Source organism: Nelumbo nucifera, chromosome 4 (assembly GCF_055504915.1).
Source record: "Nelumbo nucifera cultivar China Antique chromosome 4, China Antique-T2T, whole genome shotgun sequence".
NCBI classification, from domain to species: Eukaryota; Viridiplantae; Streptophyta; class Magnoliopsida; order Proteales; family Nelumbonaceae; genus Nelumbo; species Nelumbo nucifera.
The window spans coordinates 20,423,442-20,449,078 of NC_142652.1; the positions used below are offsets into that span (position 1 = coordinate 20,423,442).

Here is a 25,637-nt window from a genome sequence, read left to right on the forward strand (position 1 = left end):
GTGATCTTTCACTGGTCGTTAAGTTACTTGGGTTGCCTCTAGGGAGAGGAGTGAAAAATATCCACCAAATTCCTTTGTAAATCCAATAGAGAACAACAGTTGAAAACCTAGAACATGCCATCCAAGTGTTACATAAAAAGAATATGTAGAGAATGAGTTATTCAATGGTTCTGTTCTTGTTTTTGAAAACTCGCTTGTTTCTTTCTTCCCACACTACTCCCCACAACACTGTATGACTATGGGTCAGTGTGCACCAATAGGTTCTCCCTCACTGGCCCAAACCCCTACCATGCCATTGTCTAAGATACAAAAAATGGTTACAACTGTATCTAGCTAGATACAAAAAATGGTTCCAGATCTTTCTTGTCTCAGCACAATGAATAAGGAGATTCTTAGTAGATTCACTATCACTGAGTCACAAGATGCAAATATGAGCGGATATACATAACCTGCCTTTGTTCTTTCTCTGTGTTAGATCACTGGTGTTTATTGTCCCCAGGCAAACCTCCCACACAAAGAAGGAAACTCTCATGGGAGCAAGGGTGCTCCAAATTTTCTTGCAAGGAAACATGGTGTTTTGCTCACCTGAAACGAAAACCTTGAAGAAAGTCCTGGCCGAGATTTTTCCAGCTGGGTGAAGGATCCAAGTGCGGCTGTCTAAGGAAGAAGGGGAGATGCAGACCTAATGTAGGGAGTGGAGGAGGTTTGTGATTTCAGGGATCTCCACGTCCCTTAGAGGTCTTCAAAGGCTAAGGTTCCAACTAATCCCAGATGATGAAGGATAAAAGCAGGAAACAGTGGTAGCTTCCTGATTTGGGGATAGGTGAAACAAGTGAGGGTAAGATTCAGCTTAGGTCTGATTTCCCAACCAGAGGTCAGTCTAAAACTTAATATTGTTTCCATCCCCCACCCTATATCTAAAAAAAGAAATAACCTTGGTAAAGCAAGAGGAGAAACCTTTCCGAGGGTTTGCTGCACTCTCCCAGATGAAGAGGACATTGCTATCCCAACCGTTGCTTCTGATGACAGTTGTCCAAAGTGCATTAGGCTCAAGTGGGTACCTCCACAACCATTTTCCAAGAAGAGCTAGGTTTCTTTCCCTACCATGCCCAATACCCAAACCATCTTCCTCCATTGGTTTGCAAACCTGCTACCAACTTACAAAAGCACCTTTTTTCTCCACCACCAACTCACAAAAAATCTCATTGTAGTTTCTCAATCTGAATTTTTACTTTCTAAATCTGTCTTGGGTTCCAAGGGACTTAAATTTTATTGCAGATGGTTTAGCTAAATCTGGTGCACATCTGGATGTACTATATAGTAATGGCTCTCTATCATTGTAGCCTATTTGGTTTTCTGTCTTTGCTTTCCTGATGTACATCTTCTTCCTATTTAATGAATTTAAGTGATATTCTCTCAAAAAAAATAACATATTCCATTCTTAATTCTACAAGCCACCTTTGTACCAAGCATCTCCGTACATCCTCTCCATCTTTGTAATGGAGATGTTATTCTACATATTTCAGTGATGTACATCTTCTCCATTCTACATGTGACACATTGAGAAATAGAGTAGAGATTTTGAGTTTAAATTGTTTTGTTTTATTTACAATCAACTGTATAACTAAATAATCAAGTAGCCTCTTAGCATATGGGGAAGGTGCCTGAGGGTAGGTGTTTATGGTTCCACCTTGACTTGAAGCATATGCCCAAGGCCTTTTAAAATAGTGGTATAAACCATCATATAAAATGGCTAGTGAGCAGTGTAAAAACAGGTGGAATATGGCAATATTTCTTCTTGGGTTGAATCAGGAATATGATTTCAGTCAAGTTCATATACATGCCGACCTGCTCTTCCATCTCTAAGCTAGGTTTATTGGTCCAGAATGACAAAAGCGATAGAATTCTAATGCAGGAGACGGCCAGATCCAGATAATTAACCATTTATAATTGACAAAATAAGATGACTCACTTTGAGGGTGCAGTGACCAGCTCCAGATATCTTGGTAAAGAAATATAGGGGGAAATTAAAAGACAGAACAAGATGACTCTCTTTGATGATGCAGATAAGTGGTTTACTCATTTGTTCGGAATGAGGAAAGCAATAGAAATCCAGAGCAGGAGATAACTAACTCCAGATTATTAAAGTTATGCTATTGCATCTATTACCATTCCTGGTAAAAGAAATAAGGGGAGAAATTACAAGAATGGGGTGATTGGGGACTCACTGGTGATGAATGATGACTGTAAACACACTCCGCGCATTAAAGAATGGTCATGGAAGGTTTTGTGGAGGCAACAAGGTGGAGGAAATCCTTGAAAATGGAGGCTAAAGACTTTATCTTCGAAGAACTAAGAATCAAAGGGTGTTATAGCTTGAAGATAAGGGAGCTGAAAAAGGCTACAGTTTTGGTGGAAGGCTAAGAGATGATAGAATGGTTGAAGGACTTTGTGCACAAAGCAGCAACAAAAGGAAAACAGATATGCAGGAAGGAAAAATAACACAAAATCAGGCAGAAGATATGTGGTGGAAAGTAAACAGAATGCTAAAGGTGCATTCATCTCTTTCAGAGTACTTTGACAAAGGGAGGAAACAAATGGTCTGTTTTCCCGCTGGGAAAAACAGTCAAGGATGGCGAGAAGTGACTGAGATCTTGACTAGCTTCATAGCTCAAAGGAACTCAGAGATGAAGAAGATGGTGGAAACTGCAGAAGTAGATAAGGGTTTTTCTCGGGGGGGGGAAGTCATCAGTGATGGAGGGGGAGACTCCTAACCAGAATTTTCTAGCCTGGCAAACAGTAAGAGTAGTCCAATACTGAATGCACATTCCAGCAAAAACTGCTGGAACAATATGTCAGTGGTTGAAGCAAAGAATCTGATTATAGATTGGAGGATGGTTGCAGATATGTTGATTAGTAAGTTGGGACTAAGGAAAACATTCATATTAACTCCCTTCGACAAAATGAAGGCAGTGCTAGATCCTCTTGAAAACATGCTAGATGTTGAATCTCTAAGCAATCAAGAGGGCAAGGAGATCTTCACTGTATACAGATGGTCTTCCTCTTCCAATTCAAAAACTTTTGCCATTGAAGGAGTGATAGTCAGGGTGACTGGGTTGCTGATAACCCTGCATTTTGATGCTTTAAGGGCATAAATTCAGGAGTATTTTCGGCCTTAGAATAGTCAAAGTGTACCGTTTTCCGAGTTAAAATCAATTATGTGACCACTGAGGGTCTCTGTGCAAATTATGTAGAAAACTCTGGAAGTTTTCTAAGCTGAAGTGCAGTTTTTGGGAAGCTGGTGTGAAGACCAGCTAAGAGAGGGGGTGCTTTTGTAATGAACTGAGAACAGGAGGGCGCCTCCTATCTGCTAAACCCATTTGGTGCCCATCCTATTGTATTACCATGCTCCCCTCTCCTTAGCAAACCCTAGGGAGCTTTTTTAACCTAATCTTTTCACTCTTAGCAAACCCTAGCCGCTCCTGGGTGTTTAATCTCCACCCTCCACCTCTTTTAATATCAACCACTCATTTTGGTGTAGACCAATTCCTCTTAGGGTTGGTAGTTTTGTTGGGAAGCCTATATGGAAAGATTCAACACTGGTGATCTACTCCAAAAGAAGAGACCCAATACTTGTTTGTCACCTCATTGGTGTGTTCTCTGCAAAGCTGATGGGGAGACTGGTTTTCACCTACTGGTGTCTTGCCAATTTGCAAAGTCAATTTGGGTGTGGGCTTTCTCCCTCTTTGGGTGTAGTTGGAACCCTCCATCAAACTTGCAAAGTCTATTCTCCCCTTCTTTTTTTCAGGTGGCATAAGAAAAGGGGAAGGACTATGTAGAGAGGACTGAGGGCTGCAGTATGCTAGTCATTATGGGAAGAAAGAAATTTCAAGATTTTCTCAGAAATAGAGAGAGGTGCTGAAGAACCGAGGGCTCTAATCCATATAAGGGTTGTACAGTGGCTGAAGTCCCTAGAGCTATTCATAGATTACACAGTGGATGACATGTTGAGGAAGTGGGGTGAGATTGCAAATTGTACCCAAATCAAAACAGTAATGAGTGTGTCTTGGACCCCCCCACCTGTTGGATTCTTATAACTAAACTTTGATGGGAGTAGTTGTTGTGGATGCTTTTATTGGGAAGAAATACAGCCGCAAACAGCAGCAGTAATGGGCGCAAGATTCAGTGTTCCAATCTTATCTGTTAGCTAAATTCAGTGTTTCTATCTTATCCCTTGGCTAAATTCAGTGTTCCTATTAATTAGGCAGTAGCATTATTATTTAAAGATAAATGTTGTTAGGAAGTCTTCCTAAAGAAGGACTCTTATCTTCTTGTAATCTCCTATTTAAAGGAGCAGATGAGATTCAATGAAATTATCGAAATTTTCAGTCAAGAAAGAGCAAAGGAGAGTTGGTGATCTCTTTAACAAATCACCATTAAGGCGCTAAAGATAGGTTCCTCGAGGAAAGGGAGAAACAAGGGAAAACAAGAGGTTTTCCCTGTTAACCGACCTGTGACGAGATCCTATTCGCGGGCCCTTAACAATTTGGTATCAGAGCAAGACGTCATGGGCGACTTTGAGCAATTGAAGACCAAGGTTCATGATCTAGAGCACAAACTCGTGGAAAACAGCAAGGAGGTGCCTGATATCAAGGACAACGTCCGAGATTTGAGGCGCTTGATGGAGCTATATTTTTCCAGCAAGGAAAAGAGTTCAGAAGGGGCTGCAACCACAGACGGCCGCCGACCAGACATGGCAGAATCGTCCGGCGAGCAACAAGTCGTTGCCCAGGGAACCGCAATCGTTCCCAAATACAACAGGCTGGAATTTCCTTCTTATAATGGAGCTGGAGATCGTTTGGGATGGCTGTACAGATGTGAGCAGTTCTTCCACAACCAACGGACAGAGGACAGGGACAAGGTAGGCTTAGCCGCATTCCACATGACAGAGGAGGCGCAGCTCTGGTTTTATAAATTGGAGCAGGAGGAACCTGGGCTCAGTTGGACCCAATTCAAATCCTACTGCCTTCTCAGATTTGGGCCCCCATTAACAAGCAATCCATTAGACGAACTAATCAACCTCAAACAGACTGGAACCGTGGCCAAGTATCAGCGTCAATTTCAGACCCTCCTTGCAAGAGCATCTTCGGTACGACCAGACCAACAGGTTGACATGTTCACCGCGGGGTTAGCAGAAACTTTGAGGGTGGATGTGGAGATGCAAAAACCCCCCAATTTGGTTACTGCTATGAATTTGCCTCGCGTTTTTGAACGCAAATTGCAACTCAACCGCGGAAGCATCAGTATAGGGTGGCCTCAAACAGCATGGGCAGCCCCAAAACCACCCGGAATGGCTCCATCTTCAGCAGCCAGCCGAGAACATAAACCACAGACGAGCAACAATTCCAGATCGGCATCCAGTGTAGGAAGCAGCATTGTTGCACCCCCTATTAAGCACTTGTCCAGGGCTGAGATGGCAGAACGCAGGGCGAGGGGACAATGTTTTAATTGTGATGAACTTTACTCAGCAGGGCAAAAGTGCAAGAGACTTTTCTGCCTCCTAGTGGATGAACAAGAGGAAGATGAGGATGAACCCTCTTCATTGGAACCAGAGATTTCTCTCCACGCAATCACTGGAATAAAAACCTCTCAAACTATGCAATTGCAAGCGCGGGTAGCAGGGAAACCAATACTGATCCTTGTTGATTCAGGAAGCACACACAATTTTGTAAGTGAACAAGCTGCCCTCCAGTTGGAACTGCCAATGGAAATCAAGCCGAGATTGCAGGTAGCCGTAGCAAACAGTGAAAGAGTACACAACCTGGGCATCTGTAAGGGAGTCCAAATACAGGTCAATTCTGAATCCTTCTTTGCTGATTTGTTTGTGCTATCCTTGGATGGATTTGATGTAGCTCTTGGCCCAATCCTACGGGATTTCAGCGCCCTAACAATGACCTTCCACTTAAATGGAAAGCAAGTCACTTGGCAGGGTAACGTGGTGAAGGCTAAATACCAACAGGTTCATGTGCTCCAAGATGAAATGACACACGCAGCGACCATGGAAAGGCTCCTCGCTGATTTTTCAGATGTGTTCCAAGAACCCAAAGGACTTCCTCCTTCCCGAGCTTGCGATCACCGGATCACTCTGGTGACGGGTTCAGAACCAGTAGTAGTAAGGCCTTATCGCTACTCACACCTGCAGAAAGATGAGATAGAAAAGCAATGTGATGAAATGATGGAGCAGGGGATCATCCGCCTTAGCCGTTCTCCTTTTTCTTCGCCGGTCCTGTTGGTGGCAAAGCGGGATGGTACTTGGAGACTTTGTGTTGACTACAGAGAGCTTAATAACCAGACTGTCAAGGATAAATTCCCTATTCCCATTGTGGACGAGTTGTTGGATGAACTTCATGGTGCCCAGTATTTCACAAAACTATATCTAAGATCGGGGCACTTTCAAGTTCGAATGGCTTCCAAAGACGTTGAGAAAACTGCCTTCCGAACTCATCATGGCCACTTCGAGTTTTTAGTTATGTCGTTCGGTCTCACAAATGCCCCATCCACATTTCAGTCCTTAATGAATGAGGTATTTCAGTCCCACCTTTGCAAATTTGTTTTAGTATTCTTTGATGACATTTTGGTTTACACTAAAACATGGATAGAACATGTGCATCATCTGAGGAATGTTTTTGAGCTACTGCGCCAACACAAGCTCTTCCTTAAACGATCCAAGTGCTCCTTTGGAGAACGCCAGGTTGTCCTTTACTTGGGTCATGTCATTAACAACAAAGGTGTAACAGTGGACAATTCCAAAATTCAAGCGATCAAAGAATGGCCCAAGCCCAAATCCGCCAAGGCTCTACGCGGGTTCCTCGGTTTCACAGGATATTACCGCAAATTTGTACAGAATTATGGCGTGATGGCTGCCCCATTAACCAACCTGCTGAGGAAGAATGCCTTTCATTGGGATAATGCAGCTGACACAGCTTTTGCAAATTTAAAGAATGCCCTCTCCACCACTCCAAGTTTGCAATTACCGAACTTTGATCTTGAGTTTACAGTCGAGTGTGATGCATCCGGAATAGGGATTGGCATCGTATTACAGCAACAAGGGCACCCGATTGCTTTCTTCAGCCGTAAACTAGCTGATCATCATTTGAAAATGCCAGCCTATGAACGTGAATTGATTGGGTTAGCTAGAGCAGTCCAACACTGGAGACCATACTTGTGGGGAAGATCATTTGTTGTCAAAACTGATCGCTATAGCCTCAAGTACTTGTTGGAGCAGCGACTTGTCACTTCTCCCCAACAACATTGGATTAGCAAGCTGCTTGGGTTTGATTTCCGGGTGGATTACAAGGTGGGATCTTTAAATCGCGCCGCCGATGCATTGTCTAGGCGCGACGAGGACATTATGCTCCTTTGTGGGATTTCCCATCCTCGAGTCACCTTATTAAATGGCATCAAGAAAGAGATGCCACAATCAACGGAATGGACGACTCTTGTTCAGAAAATTCAGTCTGGAACTACAAACTCCAATTGGACCCTTACAGATGGGCTTGTAATGTATAAAGGTCGGATATATCTCCCGGCTGATTCCTCTTTGATTCCCTCCATCATCTCTGTAGAGAAGATGGGCCGAAGTACCCTTTTCAAATCTGGACTTCAAAGTAAATACCACTTTGGCACTCAGCCGAAGTGGAAAAGGGGAGGAGCGGAATAAGGTGGAAGACAAGACTGAAAAGCTAAAGACTCCAACTGATACGCCACACAAGGATGAGGGGAACTTAGCAGCAGCTATAGAGGATGATTAGGGTACATCTCTCCTTGCAAACAAATCCTTTCCAGAAAACAGACAGGTAAAGATGTTGAGTTTGGAGGGGCAGGATTCTACTCTGAAGGTTTACAAGAAAACACCCAGAAAGGAAAATGCACCAAAGATTTCTTCTGCTGTAGGGACTGAAAATGTTTTGATTGAACCAATTTTACTCCAACAACCAAATCAGACAGAGGGAAGGAGCTCTGGTCAGAATTCTATTACTGATATCCCAACACAACTTGTTGACCATTTCTCTCCTACTAGGCCAGGCATGTTTGTTCATTCGGGTTTTGTTACTAATCTGGGTTTTGTGCCTGAAACAGGTGCCTTGGCATCACAGCTGGAGAGAACAGCCAGAGGTGAGGGAGTAGAAATTGAAAGGGTGAGGTTTGAAATAGAGGAAGAAGTTTCATTGTTAGAAAAAAGACAAGAGGACGAAGTGGAAAGAATTTGGGAGCAAATCTGTGTTTTATTGGAAGAATATAAAAAGACAGAAGAAATGTTGGAGGTAACACCCAAAAAACCAGAACCCCTAGGGAGCAATTGCTGTGAGAAGAAAGGAAGAAATAAATCTGCGATGTCAAGAAAAGAAGCAATTAACAAAAGTAAAAAAGAAAAAGAAAAGGTCCAAAGTGGAAAAACTAATTTCAGACATAGAAGGGGACTTAGAGTTTAGTGGAAGAGGGGAGAGGAGGAAGGCTCCAAAGTGAAGGAAAGAGGGTGGTGTGGAGGGTCTCATTCTACAACCGAGTTGATGAAGATCATTAGCTGGAATGTGAGGAGTCTAGGAAGTGAGAGGAAAAGGAGGGTGATAAAGGATCTGTTGAAGGAAAGGCCTGACAATGTACTGATACAGGAAACCAAACTAGCAGATCTAGATAGAAGATGGGTTAGAAGCATGTAGAAAGCAAGAGGAGTGAATTGGTGCTCAACTCCCTCTTGGGGAGCATCTGGGGGGATAATTACTCTCTGGAGAGAGGATGTGGTAGAACCATTAGAGGAGCTGATAGGTAATTTTTCTATATCCTCAAAGTTCGATGGTAGAGGATGGTTTCACATGGGTGTTAACCAATGTGTATGGGCCGAATAATTACGGAGAGAGAAATGAACTATGCGAAGAGCTCTATGGAATTCAAGGATTATGGGAAGGCCCTTGGTGCTTCGGTGGAGACATCAATGTAATAAGATTTCTAAATGAGTCAAACCATCCCCAACAATCTATCACAGGTTCACAACTAGCATGAGGAGGTTCAATGAATTTATAAATAGTTGTAATTTGAAGATCCCTATGCTACAAGCTAACTTCACTTGGTCTAATTTCTAGGAGAATCCATCTTGTTCAAAACTAGACAGATTCCCTTTCAACGGAAGCTGGGAAGCACACTAGAGGGGTTTGGTGGCTAAAGCTCTGCCTAGAGTTACCTCAGATCACTGTCCTATAGAGCTAGGCCAAGAGACTTTTGGGCTTGGACCTAAACCCTTTAGGTTCGAGAACATGTGGTTGAAACACCCAGATTTTGTGCATAAAGTTGAGGAGTGGTGGAGAGAAGAGATTAGGGGAGTGAAGTGGAAAGGGGTTAGATTCCACAAGAAATTAAAAAGTCTTAGATCCAAAATAAAAGATTGGAATAGGGAGGAATTTGGTAGATTGGAAGAGCTAAAAGCTAGATTGCCAGCCCAAATTGAGGATTTAGATTCAAAGGAGCATCAAGGGACCATGACTGCACAAGAAAGAGAATTGGAAGAGGTCCTAGTCAAGGAGGAGATATCTTGGAGGCAAAAATCTAGGCATAAATGGATCAAAGAAGGGAATGGGAATACCAAGTTCTTTCATGCTATGGCCAATGGGAGAAGGAGAAAAAATTGTGTGGCCAAGCTTGAGGTTGAAGGAGTGGAAATCGAGTCCCAGGAGGATATAGACAATTGCTTTTCAACTCACTTCAAATCCATTTTGAGTAGGCCCTAAAGAGATGGGTGAGAGTGGAAGATCTGGATTGGCCAAGTCTATCAGCCATTGAGGTGGGTTGGCTGGAAAGGAACTTTGAAGAGGAGGAGATAAGACAAGTTGTTTTCTCTATGGATAGGTCAAAGGCTCCTGGATGGCTGGACCAGATGGTTTTACTATGGCTTTCTATCAGGAGTGTTGGGACACTATCAAAGAAGATTTGTTTGAGGTTTTTAGGGAGTTTGGAAACAACCATGTGATTAGTCGTGGAGTTAATGCCACATTCTTAGCTCTCATCCCGAAGAGATTAGATGCCAAACACCCTAAAGATTTTAGGCCGATTAGTTTGGTGACTAGGGGAGGATTCGAGCCAAGCCGAGCTGAGCACAATAGTTAGAAATTTGAGCTTGGCTCACCAAGATAGTATGAGGCTTGAGCTCGAGCTCAATTCGAGCTAAAGACTTGAGCTCGAGTTCGGCTCAAGTCAAAAACTCATAAGCTTGAGCTTGGCTCGACTCGAGCTCAACTATGAGTCAAATGCTTTATAAAGTCAAAAAATTATATATATTTTTTTTATTTGATATTTAAAAATTAATAATTATAATAATTAGTTATTATTATATATAAAAATAAAAATATTATATATGTATGTAAAAGCTCAATAGGCTCGCAAGCCTCACGAGCCGAGCTTTATTAGGCTCAAGCTCGACTCGATTAGCAAACGAGCCTGTAAATTGGGCTCGAGCTCGGCTCGAAGCTTGGTTTAAACCGAGCCAAGCTCGAATAGCTCGTGAAAAGCTCAGCTCGTTGCCACCCCTATTGGTGACTAGCGTCTATAAGATTGTTGAAAAAGTGCTTTCTTTAAGGATTAAAAAGGTCCTTCCCTCTCTCATTACTCAAGCCCAAGGAGCCTTTGTACAAGATAGGCAGATTGTAGACCAAATCCTTATAGCAAATGAATGTGTGGAGGAAATAAAGAGGATCAAGCAATCAAGGTTTCATTTGTGTTGGACATTGAGAAGGCCTACGACTCGGTGGATTGGAATTTTCTATTAGAAGTGTTAAGAAAATGTGGGGATTTGGGGATAGATGGTGCAAGGGGGTGAGTGGATGCATAACCTCTTGTCATTTTTCAGTTCTAGTTACTAGAGGGGTCTAAGGATTTTTTTTCCCAACATGTAGAGGGCTCAGGCAAGGAGATCCTCTTTCACCTTTCTTGTTCACACTTGTGGTAGATGTGTTCAGTAGAATGATTTCTAAAGCAGACAAGGAAGGGCTGATAAGTGGGTGGAGGATAGGTAGGAATAATGTCCCAGTAACTCATCTTCAGTTTGCTGAAGATATTATCGTTTTTTGTGAAGGGGGAGACTTGGGAAGAGTGAGAAACCTAATAGATCTTATTAAATCCTTTGAGTATGCTTCAAACCTGACAGTTAACTTTGACAAAAGTTGTTGGTTGGAATCAATTTGGAAGGTTGGAAGACAGAAGCAGTAGCAGGTTGTCTAGAGTGTTCTATGTCTGATAGGCATTTAACCTACTTGGGTCTTCTGTTAGGAGATAACCCAAAAGAAAGTCGGTTTCGGTACCCAAATGTGGAAAAGTTCGAAAAGAGGTTGGCTTCTTGGAAGAAAAGTTACATTTCGATAGGGGGTAGAGTGACCTTGATTAGAACGACTTTTGCCAGGGGAAGAGAAGAAGGATCAACTTATTAGTCAACAAAAGTAAGGAAGAAGGGGGATTAGGATTAGGTAACCTAGTTCTTAAGAATGAAGCTCTACTAGGGAAGTGGCATTGGAGATGGCCGTTGGAGAGAGAGAGGTTGTGGCACAAGGTAGTGAATAGTATTCATGGTTGTTCGCAGAACAGTTGGGATGTTGGGGTATCTCGACAGGCGACTCTTGCAACACCCTAGAAGGCTATACACAGAATCCTTCCCCATTTTCTCAATCTGGTCAGGTATGATGTTAATTCTGGAAACAATGTTCTTTTTCGGGAAGACATTTGGGTAGGCAACCAACATCTTAAAGACCTTTTTTCCTTCTCTTTACTCTCTTTCCCTTTATAAGAAAGAGTCAATTTCCAGTTTTATTTCCTCCCAAGCTTTTTCTTTGGCCTTAATCTAGGATTATGGGTTCCGAAGAGGGTTACGTGATGATGAAAGTGCTAGTGTTTCAAAACTGTTGTCTTCACTTGAGTCTATTTGCTTAGATCCCCTCAAACCTGACACAAGAATTTGGACCCCTAACCCGAAAGGCTTTTTCACTTGCTCTTCTTTCTTCAAGTCTCTCTGCTCCACTTCTGCACCCCAGAACTTCCTAGTTAAAGAATTTTGGGTTAGACCCATTCCCCCAAAGATTTCTTTTTTTTTGTTAGGAAGTTTTTTATGGTAAGATTAATACCTTGGAAAACCTGCAAAAGAGGAGACCAAAATGGTACTTATCCCCTAATTGGTGTGCTTTGTAAAACTCGCAATGAGAACTGTTATCACTTACTGATCTCTTGCTCCTTTGTTGCAGCTTTATGGAATTGGATTTTTGTGTTGTTTGAGTGTAGGTGAAACTTGCCATCTGATAATAGCTTGCTGTTTAGTCCGTCTACCTTTGTACGCCATACAAAGAGAGGGAGAAATATGTGGAAGTGCATAAGAGCAGCTTTGTTGTGGACTGTTTGGGAAGAAAAGAACACCAGAATTTTTTGTGAAAAAGAAAGGAGTTTCTCAGATGTTAAAGAATGTATTTTGACAAGGGCAATTCAGTGGCTAAAAACTCTAAATCTCTTTGATGCATACTCTTTTGATGACCTATGGAGAAACTGGTTAGCAGTGGCTAACACTTCTACTAGGAAGGACAGATATGTGGTTGAATGGATGCCACCTGGGGAGGAGTTTATTAAGCTGAAACATTGATGGGAGTAGCCGAGGTAACCCTGGACCTTCAGGTATAGGAGGAGTGCTGAGAAACAAAGACAGTAGTATTGTATCTTTGTATTCAGGTCCTTGCTGTTGTGCAAGGAATCCAGCTTGCAAACCAGCTAGGAATAGAGCATCTGATTATTGAAGGGGACTCCCAGGTGATATGGGTTGGTTGCAAGATCCGGACTCTGTGATCTGGGGTGATAGAGATCTTCTCAACAAGGTTAAATGGCTAATAAGGAGTATGACAATCAGAGTTCAGTGAGTAGGCAGATCAGCAAACTCAATGGCTGATTCACTTGCAAAACAGGGGGTTTCTCGGGCTACTTTATTTTGGGCTTCTGTGTACTTTCTTATGAACTTATAATTCTGTAACTAGTTTTAAAGCAAAGGTCGCACCTCGTGCCTTTCCATGGGTTGCCTGTAACTCTTATTTGCTAGTTTAATAAAATCTTACTCATTCATCAAAAAAAAAAAAAATAGATATCAATAATGAAGAAAAAGCTAGAAAAGGAGTTGGAGTGACTTCAGCAGTACATCAACAGGCAAACCAAGATGAGAACTCGCAAAATTCTTATATGAACAACCACTGCAGAAACCCACTAGGAAAGGCAAAGTAATGATGGCTGTCCAAGCCCCCACTTTTGGTTTGGGAGTTGGGACAAATAAAAATGATCAATGAGCAAATAGTTTAACATCTATAGCATGCCTCATGCCCGAAACCATGCCTTTGAGTCATTTGCAGGCCAGGCTTCCAGACATGGATAGAAATGATCACCCAGTATGGCTTTTCCTCTTTATTTGGAATCACCCAAATGAAACTTCTTCTGATCTAATTGGCCGCATCTACAAGGAAGCAGGAAGGCAGAATTCAAGGGGAAGAAAAGAAATGCTGAAAGGATCTCTGTAGACATTGGTAACTTGGTCGTGGATTGGATATTGATTCTGCCATAATTTTTTTGATGCATCAGGAACTTTAGCTCTAATTTCTGGTTTACTCTTGAATTGGATTGAATATGTAATTAGTTATCAATTACTGTTAGTGGGGTATGTCTTTGTATCTTGCATTTTGTCTGGACCGGATTACTACCTCGTCACCCTTTGTATTGTTATCCTCTTTTTTCTTCAAACCGATAAAATCCTCTTTTGATTATTATTATTAAAAAAAGGCAAGACTGCAATGTGGAAGTACAGCAATGAAAGGAAAAAATTCAAATGGCTGGCTAAGGATATTGAGATAAGATGCAACTGGGTGAAGAGATCTGCTAACTCATTTGCTGATGGGCTAGCAAAGCAAGGGGTGAATGAGATTCTTTGTTTCGGGCTCATTTATAATCTTGTTTTTTTGTTTGTTTGTGAGGGAGTTAAGATAGCTTACCTCTCACTGCTTGTATGTAATTTTTTCTAAATTTTAATGAAGTTACATGTTATTCATCAAAAAAATAATATTATTAAAAAATATTTATACATTACAAGTTAAAGCGATAAAGAGAAGTTTGTTAAATTAGAATAACAGATTAAACCACCATCACACAATACCTCATCCCATCCTACTCCATATGCCAAAGGATTTGACTTCATCCTTATAAAGAGGTAAGTATAGCCAAGCCAAGCACAAGCTTCCTTAACATTTGTTACAGTACCCAAAGCCACCTCCGCATTCAAATTATCTTTCAATGAGTTAATGAACTGCAAAAACATAAAACTCAATAAAAGAGTATTCAGAAAACAAAAAAAAAGAGCAGAAAGAATAATAAGAAATAATAACAGATAATCAATTCACTTTGGCTTAAAAGCATAGGCACATAAACCAATGGAGATATCATTAAGTATCCAAGTATGTGAAAGAAAAACAAGGACACAAACCAAAATTAGTCGAATTTAACAATGAGAAACAAAAATACCTTAAATATATTATTCAAATAGGGAGAATAGGAGTTAATTCCTTAAATATGGGACTTAATGATGAGAGGGAATAGAATAAATTGAAAAGTAGTACTCAGATTATGTTTTCTATCTTCACAATAAAGTGGGACCAAATGCAAAATGAGGGGTATTTTAGTCAAGAAAAGTCCAGAAATCTAAGTTTTTGTTCCCACTCTAATAGTAGTATAGATAGAATGATAGATTAAATATTTCCCTTGAATCCTCTTCTACCATAATATCTCTATAATTTAGGGATTTCCCCAATCTCAACCTTAGAAAATTTGCTAAAATTCAACTCTAATTGAGTTTTAATGGTCAATAGATCCTGAGAACATGTCCATTATGTTACCATGATTGCCTCTAAGCACAAGGCACACCACCAACACTTGAATTGCCCAAGTTGCCAAGCTACAATGGTCAGAGGTTTTAATTTTCTGAAGTCCATAACAGGAGACTAATTGATGATATCTTTACTTGATAGATTAAGGCAATGCAACAACGTGCTATCTCCTAAGGATGTCATTGTAGAGAAAGGACTAAAGAGACTTGAGGATTTTTTCTAATATTCCACCATTACCAAGATGTTCCCAATACTGCTTTCTTGGGGCGGATTACTTCCCTGAATATTCTAGCATTCCTTTCTTCCCGAACCATCAACAAAACTGCTGCCTTTTGTGCATCTCCACAAAACCTTTCATCTTTTCTTAAGAAAGTGTCAGAAATGAAGTCATTCAAAGGAGCATAAGAGTAGTTCCAAACAATATTTAGAGAACTGGACCGGGCATAGAACCGGACAAGGTTCACAGGTCAGAGGGTCAACCATTGTCAAACCAGAGCCAAAGCGTGATGATGTGGCATATGCATATAAATATTTTGTAGGTCATATAAATAATACATATAAAATATTTTACAAAATGTTTCGGAAGGCTTGTAGAGAGAAAACAGAAGTGATTGATAAAATTGAGTTGGACACCAAGGAGAGTGAAGGGACTTTTGAGGAAAGATAGATATTAAGGAAGCAACTAGAAGATTTGTTAAACAAGGAAGAAGTTAATTGGAGGCAAAAATCCAAACATAAATGGATGAAGGGGATAGAAATACCAAATTCTTTCATGCTATGGCAAATGGTAGGAGGAAGAAAAATTCCATCTCTAAGTTGGTGGTTGATGATGTAACACTTACCGAACAATCTGAAATAGCAGGGGCTTTTGTGGATCACTTCAAATATACCTGAGGATCTTAAGGTAGGCTTGAAAGGAGCTTTGACATGGAGTTAATAAAGGAAGCAGTTTTCTCTATGGATAGAACTAAAGCACCAGGACCAGATGGATTTACAATGTGGTTTTCTCTGTGGATGAAACTAAAGCACCAGGACCAGATGGCTTTACAATGGCTTTTTACCAAGACTACTGGGACATTTTTAAAACAAGACATTCAGAAGATCTTCAATGAACTTTTTGAGAGAGGTGTGATAAATCCAAGGTTGAACTCTACTTTTAGAACTTGGGTTCCAAAGTGTTATTCACCCAAACAAGTTCAGCTCATCAGCTTGGTAAACAGCTTGTATTAAACTATTGCTCAGGTGCTCTCTAGGAGAAATAGGGTTATACTTCCTCACATCATTTCCCACAATCAAGGTGCTTTTGTAAGTAATAGGCAAATAATGGATCAGATTTTAATTGCCAATGAGAGTGTGGAGGACAAGAGAAGAAATGGGAGAAAAGGAGTAGTGTGTAAGCTGGATCTGGAAAAGGCCTATGACTTGGTCGAATGGTCCATCTTACTACAGGTCTTGGAGAGCTTTTGTTTTGCAGTAAAATGGTGCAAAAGGATACGAGGAAACATAGAGACTTGCCACTACTCTATTATGGTGAATGGAGCACTAGTAACCATTTCCCTGTAGTTAGGGGACTTAGACAAGGGGGCCCCCTTTCCCCTTTTTTGTTCACATTAATTGCTGAAGTTTTGGGTAGACTAATAACTAGGGTCGATTCTAGAAACCTAGTGAGTTGGGTCAGGATTTTGAAACTGGTGGTGCAACTTTAAAAGAAAAATGTTAAATTTAAGAGTGAAATTTGATAAAAGTTGTGTGATGGGGATCAATATGGAGGAGATAGAGATGGCAAAGAGGGTAGAAAGGTTTACTTGAAGGCTAGTGAGAGGAGATAATCCAAGAAATAACAGTTTTTAGAACCCAAAGATGGATAGGTTTACTAAGAGGCTAGCTTCATAGAAGAGGAATTACTTGTCTTTGGGTGGTACGATTACATTGATTAAGTCTATCTTGACCAACTTGCCAGTTTATTTCTTATCTGTCTTTAGGATCCCAAAAGGAGTGAGCAAAATTTTGGAAAATTTGATGAGATATTTCTTATGGGAACCAGGGGAAGAAAAAAGAGACCATAGAGTTGGATGGGAAGTGGTCACTAAAAGTGAGGAAGTGGGTGGATTGGGTATGGGAAGTATTCAAAGGAGGAATGAGGCCTTACTTGGGAAAATGGTTGTAGAGGCTGGCAATTTGGGCCTGTTTTTTCTAGGGGGAGAAGAAGCGGTGAGAAAAGCCATTGATCAGTACGAGATATCTAGAAGGGAGAAACAAGAAGAAAGAGCTAATTGAGGAAGTGCCGAAGAGGGAGGGGAAGAGGGGGGAGGGAGACACAAAGGGCTGACGGAAAAGGAATAAAATGGCAGATAGAGGGGGAGAGGGGAGCAGTGGGAATGAAGTTGCTATCCTGGAATGTAAAGGGTTTGAGAGATGGGAAGAGGAGAGAGGTGGTCAAGAATCTTCTGAGAAAACATAATCCGGATGTTGTCTTGTTGCAGGAAACAAAACTGGAACCCTTTTATCTAAGGATGAAAATTGAGATTTGGAGGTCAAAAAGAGGAGAATGGACTGAGGTGAATGCGGTGGGTCTGTAAGGGGGTATGGTGGTAGTGTGGGACCAAAATAACATGAGGAAGATAAAGGAAAAAAAGGGAAGTTTATGCCATATGTAAGGAAAGGAACAAAAGGACTTTTGAAGACAAGGCTTGTAGCATGGAGAAGATGGTTGCGGTTGTGGGCAGAACAGTGGTAGAACGGGTAGTGATTCTTCCTGAATTCAGTCGACATAGAAAGGAGGATTTTGGGTGCGGGTTTGGAGACATTCTAGAATATCAAATATGTAATGCAGAGCCTGTCATCTAGTTTGTTTGAAGGCTCTTTTGTTTTTTTTTTGTTTTCGGGTGTTGTCTTATCACCCTGATCTGTAACTTCTGTTCTTTAAAAATTAAATTGCTATTTACTAATCAAAAAAAAAATAATAAGTTATGGTCTAAGGTGATTGTAAGTATTCATGGGCAAATGGCTGATGGTTGGGATGTTGGAGTTCTGGCTAGGGCTACACGAGCTTCTCCTTGAAAATCTATACATGCCATTCTTCCTTCTTTCTTGTCATTCATCAGGTATGATCTATGTTTTGGGAACCGGGTGAAAGTTTATGAACACAATAGGGTGGAGGTTGTGCGCTTGAAAGAACAATTTCCTTCTCTGTATTCCCTTTATTTGCTTAAAAATGAGCTTGCATCTATATTTTTTGTACCCTCAGAATCAATTCTTGGGTTTGATTGGGATTTGGGTCTTATAAGGGGTCTTAGGGATGCTGAAATCAACTATTTTTTTGCCTTAATTCAGATTTTGGGAGGGGTGGTTCTAGACCCAAGGAGAGAGCCAGATTTGGACTTTGACATCATCTAGTGAGTTTTCTTGTGCTTCCCTTTTTAATGCCTTAACACAACCCTCTGATAGCCTAGGACTAGACTTTCCAGTTTTGGAAGTTTAGGGCAAACTGATTCCTCTAAGGATTGGAGCTTTTTGTTGAGAAGCCTTTCTGCAGAGATGTAACACTAGTAACTTGCTCCAGAAAAAGACCTACTTGGTGTCTATCCCCTAACTGGTGCATCCTGTGCAAGGAAAATGGTGAGAGCTGCTATCACTTACTAATCTCTTGCTCTCTTGCTTCATAAATTTGGGAATGGTTTTTCTCTTTGTTTGGTTGCAGGTGGACACCCCCACCAGATGTGCGAAGGTCGTTTGCTTCCTCTTTCAGGTGGCCAAAGAAAAGGGGTAGAATTCTTTGGAGATGTGTCAGAGCTGCCATATGCTGAACAATATGGGAGGAAAGAAATTCAAGAATCTTTAATGAAAAGGAGAGGAATAGGGAGGCCATTATTGAAGCAATTACTATTAGAGTGGTACATTAGGTGAAATCTCTACAAGTGTTTGAGTATCTCTACAAATATGATGAGAAGAAATTGGAAGAAAGTGGCTAATTCATCCCCTACCAAAACCAAGATTAATCTCTATAAGTGTTTGAGGATATCTCCTCCGAACTTTGGTTTTATCAAGCTGAACTTTGATGGAAGTAGTGAAGGTAATCCAAGACAGTGTTTTAAAACGCAGAGGTGTGACACAAGGCATTCCACTACCTAGAAGCGTGAGGTGTAGTTCAGAACGTAAGAGACATAACCCTCCCGAACACAAGGAGTAAGCCCCCGACCCACTTTCTTTCCCCTTATCTATTCTTTCCTTCCCTTTCCTTTTTTCCTTTTTTCCTGTCTTTTTACATGAGGTATGCATGAGGCGCATGAGGCACACGCCTCATTCACTTGAGGCATATGCCTCAGAGGTGTCAATGCCTCTGGCATACGCCTTAGGGCGTTTTGGGGGCGCCTCGCCTAGAGGGGCGCCTCCAGGTGTACGCCCCCCACGCCTTTTAAAACACTAATCCAAGGCCTTCTGAAACTGGAGGAACTTTCAGAGATGAGGACGTGAAAGTCACTGCTCTATTTTCTAGTCCTATTGGTGTAGGTTATTCACTTCAAGCTGAGATCTTGGCGGTGCTAGAAGTAATGAAGAAGGCAAAGGAGTTGGACTGCTGCAAGCTCATTGTTGAAGGGGATTCAAAACTAGTTATAGGATGCTACAAATAGAGGAGAATGGTCTATGGAAGTTTGCTAATGAAAAATGAATTTTTAACCGGCTAGCACAAGGGGTGGGAAGAGAACAATTGTTTTGGGCTATATTGTAATTTGAGTTGTTTTTGTTTTTCCTATGGGAGGGTTAAGAGAGTTTACCCCTCCCCTAGTCACCTTTGTACTTCCCACATACATATACGGATGAAAAATCAATATACACATGGATACGCTAGGAAATTCAAATAAATCCAGAAAATTATATATTAATAACTATAAACACAAGTCTTAGATGGCAATAAATGAGTTAAAAAAAAAAAAACCTACTTTAATGGTTTATATAAATTGTGAGGCATTGGGACACAATTGATAACCATTGAAAAATAATCAAAGTATCATAACATATATACATACATACATACATATATCATTTATTAAATAAAACGAAAGGGTTCCAGAAAACACCTTTAAATAGGTGTATCAGAGCCCTGCCAATATGATATGGTATGCCCAATACAAGGCATATCGTATTAATACTTTGAACCTTAAATGGAAGGACTAAAACGTGTACGTATATACCTTAATTTTTAGAAAATCAATATAATTTGTATTAAAATTGATTTAGGTTTCAACTATGGCGCTAGAAAGACATGATACTAAAGGGGGAAGAAAACTTATAACCAATCAACTGGCATCAAAAATTTTCTAACCAATCAGGTGGGTTTTCATCAAAATTCATTAGGGGTTTTAATCGTCAAAGTCTTTCCGGTATCATGTCATTCTGGCATCATAGATTTTTCCTAAATTTTAATAATCAATTTTAACATTTATTGAGAAACATCCCCTAAAGACAAAAGGGTTTACTTATGAATCAAAATACATATAAATATGGCAAGCATTTGGGCTATGGCTACGGCATAGTGATGGGCTTATGGGTATTATATAACTTAGTGATTAGGACTCTAATCTTCTTAGCTTCTACCTGTTGTTTTTATAGTCAATTTAAGGGCATGTTTTAAATCCAAATTTGAATTTACAGGCATACTTAATGATGTTTTTAAATTTCAAATTTGCCTTAAATGCAAGAGTTAGCATTCAATATAGGAGTTATTGAGAGAAAGGAGGTGTAATTATAGGGGCTAGACAAATTTGAATTTGAAAATTATTAGAGAGAGAGAGTGTGTGTGGGACTACAAATATTAAACATCAGATAATATCAGCCATTACAGAGTATCAATCTGTATTGGGTCCATATTGGTCGATACAGATCCAAAACGACCCGAGACAGGCCTGTATTGGTCCGAAACGGACGAAAAGAAATGAAATTCCTGGTTTCAGTGAGTTCCACATATCAGTTTAGTGCTGGAATGATACGTATGAGCCAATATAGGACGATCCATTGCGATTTTTTGAACCTTCACTAGAAGGGCTAAGGGCAGACTAAAAGGGCATAGGTTCATAATTTAACAATAACTATGGCACTTGGAAGAACATTAAGGCAAAACAGGATACATGACAAGAGAGACCACCTGTATCCAAATACAGTGGGGAAAAAACCGTATGCTAGAAATACAAGAGAAGAAGATTGAAAGATGGAAGGTAGTTTCCCCAAAGAATCTATAAGTACTGATTTTTAGAGAAAATACTTCCCAATATAAAGCACTTATCCTGGGTAGAACTGGGATATTAAGACTATTAGTAAGTGTGCACGTGACAATTTTTTATATTTCTGTCTATAAAAATAATTCTTATTTGTCACACTTATTTTTGTTTAATATGATAATTATACAATATTAGAGATGTGTCCAAATGTTTTCTACAAACTTTTTTGTATTTTTTTTACTTTAGTGTGATTTCATATTTTTTAATTATTATTATTATTTAAGTATGATATCAAGTGTTGGTTTTAAATTTGTATTTTATTTCTATCATCAATAAAAACAATTATTCTTTGTCACACTTATTTATCTTTAATATAGTTCCTAGTAATAACCAGTCTGCCTACACCGAGTCCTATCTTTTACAGACAAAATTCCAACTGATCATATGTCTTCCTTGATTTCCCCTAAATCCCAAGAGATTCCCCATGATCTTTTCCAGCCTTTTTTGCAAGTTGCATCCAATATTAAAGCTCTAAAATAGAGAAAGAACAGGGAGACAAATTTGGCAAGGACAGGACAGCAGGAATTTAAGGTCAGACTTGGTTTTAAGGGCCCTAGGCCCACAGGTGGAATTGTAATAATGGTAAATTCAAGTAATTGAAGAGAATACCAGCCATAGATGAGGTTGTAAACTTGTATTAGTCCTCATTTAATTATGAACAGGATATTAGAGTACTTTTATACATTAATAAGATCCCAACACCTATTAATACACAACTTTTTCATCATTAGCGTTACAAATTAAAGAATCAACATGCCACTGCTTTAAAAACACAAAAAAAAGAAGGTAACAAGATAATCCCATGAAAAAAAAATTGCTACCTGACTTTCTATTGGGAGTTGATTTGTCAACAAACATAAATAGTAAGCCAGCTTATCATGAGAGGTAATGATAATCCCTTCACCACTCTTATCAAATTGTGGTCTTCCAGCACGCCCAAAAATCTAAAACAGAAGTACCACAAACCAAGAAACTCAAAAACAAATATAGAAATAAATATTTATAAACTTGACAGGAAATTTTTTCATGATACAGTATCTTTGCCTCACCTGCATAATATCAAGCATGCCCAGGTCTCTCCACCCACCAGCCTTTGGATCATACAGTTGGGTACCCTGGAGTGATGCACATGGATATGGATCAAGAATTATACAATAGAGAAAATGTTAGATGAATACTAATAGGCTGCAGCCTATATGATGGGATTATCAGTTGAAAGTTGAAAGCAAACTGCCAAAGACAAAAGGAGATACCTGGACATGATCTCTTCTAACATGTTTTTCTTATCAAATGAAATAAGATAATAATGAAAAATGAATTTTTTTATCAGTCACATGAGAAGAGCATTTAGTGACGAGACACATTAAACTAGAGTCCCATTCAGAAATTCAGAAATTCGTATCTATTTAGAAAGGGGTAAGAGAATTTCCTAAATCCTAACACAAAATTTAAAACAACAATACTAACTCAATCATAAAGAAGAATTGTTCCTTCATAAATAATGACAGGAAAAAATAAACTTGACTGAATAAGGAGGAAGAACTTTGGCAGTCCTTGTTCGGTTCGGTACCAAGATCAGCTCATGCATTTGGAATTCACTTGCAAGAGGATAGGTCCATGAAAACAAAGTTTTAAAGCTCACTAATGTTGAAATATTAGTATTGTAGTATGGATATCTGGATGTCTACAAACCTGTCATTTTTGTGTTGGTTAATGGTGTACTGAGGGATTTCTTCCTGGCATCTAGAGGTCATAGACAAGAAGACCAACTTTGCCCTTGTCTTTTCACTCTAATTGCAGATGTGCGTAGTAGATTGATTTCTAGAGCTGACAGAGAGGATTTGGTAAGAGGGTGGAGAGTTGGGAGGAATAATATTATGGTGACTCATCTCCAATTTGCTGATGATATAAATATTTTCTGTGATGGATGTATCCTTCAGCAGGTGAGGTTGAGACTTTTTTTTATCAGTAACAAGATTTTATTAAAACAACTTGAGGACATTGAGACTGTTATTAAGTTTACTTGAGAAATTTTCAAATTTAAGAATAAAACTTGAGAAGAGCTGTGGAGCAGGGGAAAATTTTGAGGTTAGCAAACTAGATGCAACTGTCCAGGCTCTTCGTTGTTCAACTAGTGCTTGGCCTATGAAGTACTTAGGCCTTCCTTTAGGAAGCAAACCAAGGAGTTGTAGTTTATGGACCCCTATCACAGAAAGATTTGGAAAAATGATAGCATTAACAGCTTGGAAGTGCAACTATATTTCCTTGGATGGGAGGATAACTTCGATTAAGTCCATGTTTTTTTTTTATCAGTAACAGGAAACTTTCATTAGATTATAAGAAGATTAAAATACAAAGGTGGGGGGAGGTAAACCCTCTTACCACCCCCCCAACAAAAAGATTACATAGTAGCCCAAAACAAATGGCTTCTTCCCACCCCCTGTTTGGCCAAAGCATCTGCAAATGAATTAGCACATCTTTTAACCCACCGGATTCGATTAAGTCCATGTTGGCCAACCTCCTTTTGTATTACCTCTCAGTTTTTAAGGTGCCGAAAAAAGTTGCAAACATTTTACATTTTCTAGAAACTAACGAGGATTTTTTGCAGCATCGAAGGGAAGGAAAGAAAAATCATCTTAAGTAGGAAATAGTATGTATGAGCAAGGAACAGGGTGGTTTGGGGATAAGGTCTTTAAAAATCTAGCTTTGCTAAGCAAATGATTGTAGGGTATGCCATTAGAGAATGAGAAGTTATGGCACAGAGTGGTAGCTAACATACATGGATTGATAGAAAATAGCTAGGATGCTGGTATATCTCCTAGGACTACTTTGACCACTCCTTAGAAAGCTATTCATGTTGTTCTTCCTCTTTTACTAATCCATACACATGTACAGCCTCAGAAGAGTATGTGCTTTTTCCCGCACTGGAAGTTTCATAATACTAACTAGCACCAAGTCTTTATTCCCAGATTTACAGATGCTTGTAAATTTTTCGCCAGGTACGTAGTCTCTATTTGCAAAGAGTACAAATACAAATATGTGGAATGCAAAACCTTGCATTTTGTATTATTTTGTATGTATTTGTACTGTACATATTTGTATTTTTACTCCTTCCAAACTGAGCCATGATGCAAAAGAATCTATTTCAGCTATAGAAAAATAAGCAATGCACTTTGCCCTTGATCATCAAAATTTTGGCAGAGCTAGATGAATACTAAAAAACAGAAGATGATTAGTAATAAGAAGGCAAACAAACCTTGATGACAACTGTGTGAGCAGGTAGATTTACTCCCCACGCCAATGTTGCAGTGCAAACAAGGACCTGAAGAAACAGAGTGATGCCACGACCTTTAGTCGATGTTTAAAAACTGGACAGTTGGACAGGTTGGATCAGGACCAGACACAATTCTACTTGGATACACTGATTGAATTGATGTAGCATAAAACCCAGATATAACTATTTAAAACTACCAAATTTTAAGAGAATTTGTGAACTATCCAATTGTTAATGGACCATCCAGTTAGATAAGCCATTAGATAGCAGCTAAAATGGTTAAACTGAACAGATTATTGCTTTCTCTTTTAGTGAATTTGTAAGGAGGTTGTAAGCTCCTTAATGGCTAAAGCTTAAGTTGGGTTGATTACTATCCATCAAATGTTTTAGTATTTAATTACTTTATCCACTGAAAGGGAAAGAATTAAGTTATTTAGGTCAGCCACCTCAGTTCAGTCATTACCAAACAACCCCAAGGGCTCAAATTTACAAAAAAAAAAGGAAAATAAATAATGAAAGAATGAACCAGTCCTAGGTGACACTATGCACCCTTGGTTGAGCACCTTGGCTGGACACCTTGACATAAAGCAACTGATTGCCCACCTAGGCAATAAGACATCCACCTAGGCGACAAAAATCAGAAGGCAGCCACCTCATTATAATATCATATCATTACCATGGCTACATCTTACTGATATTTTTGTCAATACATTCTGCTATATATTTGGAAGATCCAAGAGTCTTACATTAAAAAAAAAAAAAAAAGTAGCTCCACCCGCGTTCCTTTTATCTTTTACGCTATCTAAATTTGTTATCATATAAAATTATCCTCATTTTAGTTTTTTTAGGATTCTAAGATCAATTCAATTCAATGAAAATTCTGATATAACATCTCCCTTGAAATAATATTTTCAAGAAATAGGGGAGGGAATACCATGTGACAATTCTAGAACAATTGAGAACATGTTTAGCTAAGGTACTAGCTACCCCATTATTGTCATGATGATTGAAGTTAACCAAGAATTCAGGGCATGCACAAAGGATGCTTTTGCAATCAGCAATGGTATTTCTTATTTGCCAGGGCACCTCAAATGAGGACACCAACAGGTCTATAATAGAATTTACACCAACATAAGCAGCATTAGCCTC

The 25,637-nt window shown here is 39.6% G+C and overlaps 1 protein-coding gene across 10 annotated transcripts in view; it reads right to left on the reverse strand.

Moving 5' to 3' along the window:
- LOC104597958 (U5 small nuclear ribonucleoprotein helicase) overlaps positions 1-25,637 on the reverse strand; it is a 156,926-nt gene that overhangs the window by 108,105 nt on the left and 23,184 nt on the right. For all 10 annotated transcript variants that reach the window (XM_088903295.1, XM_010259770.3, XM_088903296.1 and 7 more), the window contains exons 18-21: positions 24,471-24,536; positions 22,264-22,329; positions 22,036-22,158; positions 14,213-14,362 (exon numbers count right to left, since the gene is read on the reverse strand). In XM_088903295.1, the coding sequence (XP_088759421.1) occupies positions 14,213-14,362; positions 22,036-22,158; positions 22,264-22,329; positions 24,471-24,536 (405 nt within the window). The remainder of the gene's footprint in view (positions 1-14,212; positions 14,363-22,035; positions 22,159-22,263; positions 22,330-24,470; positions 24,537-25,637) is intronic.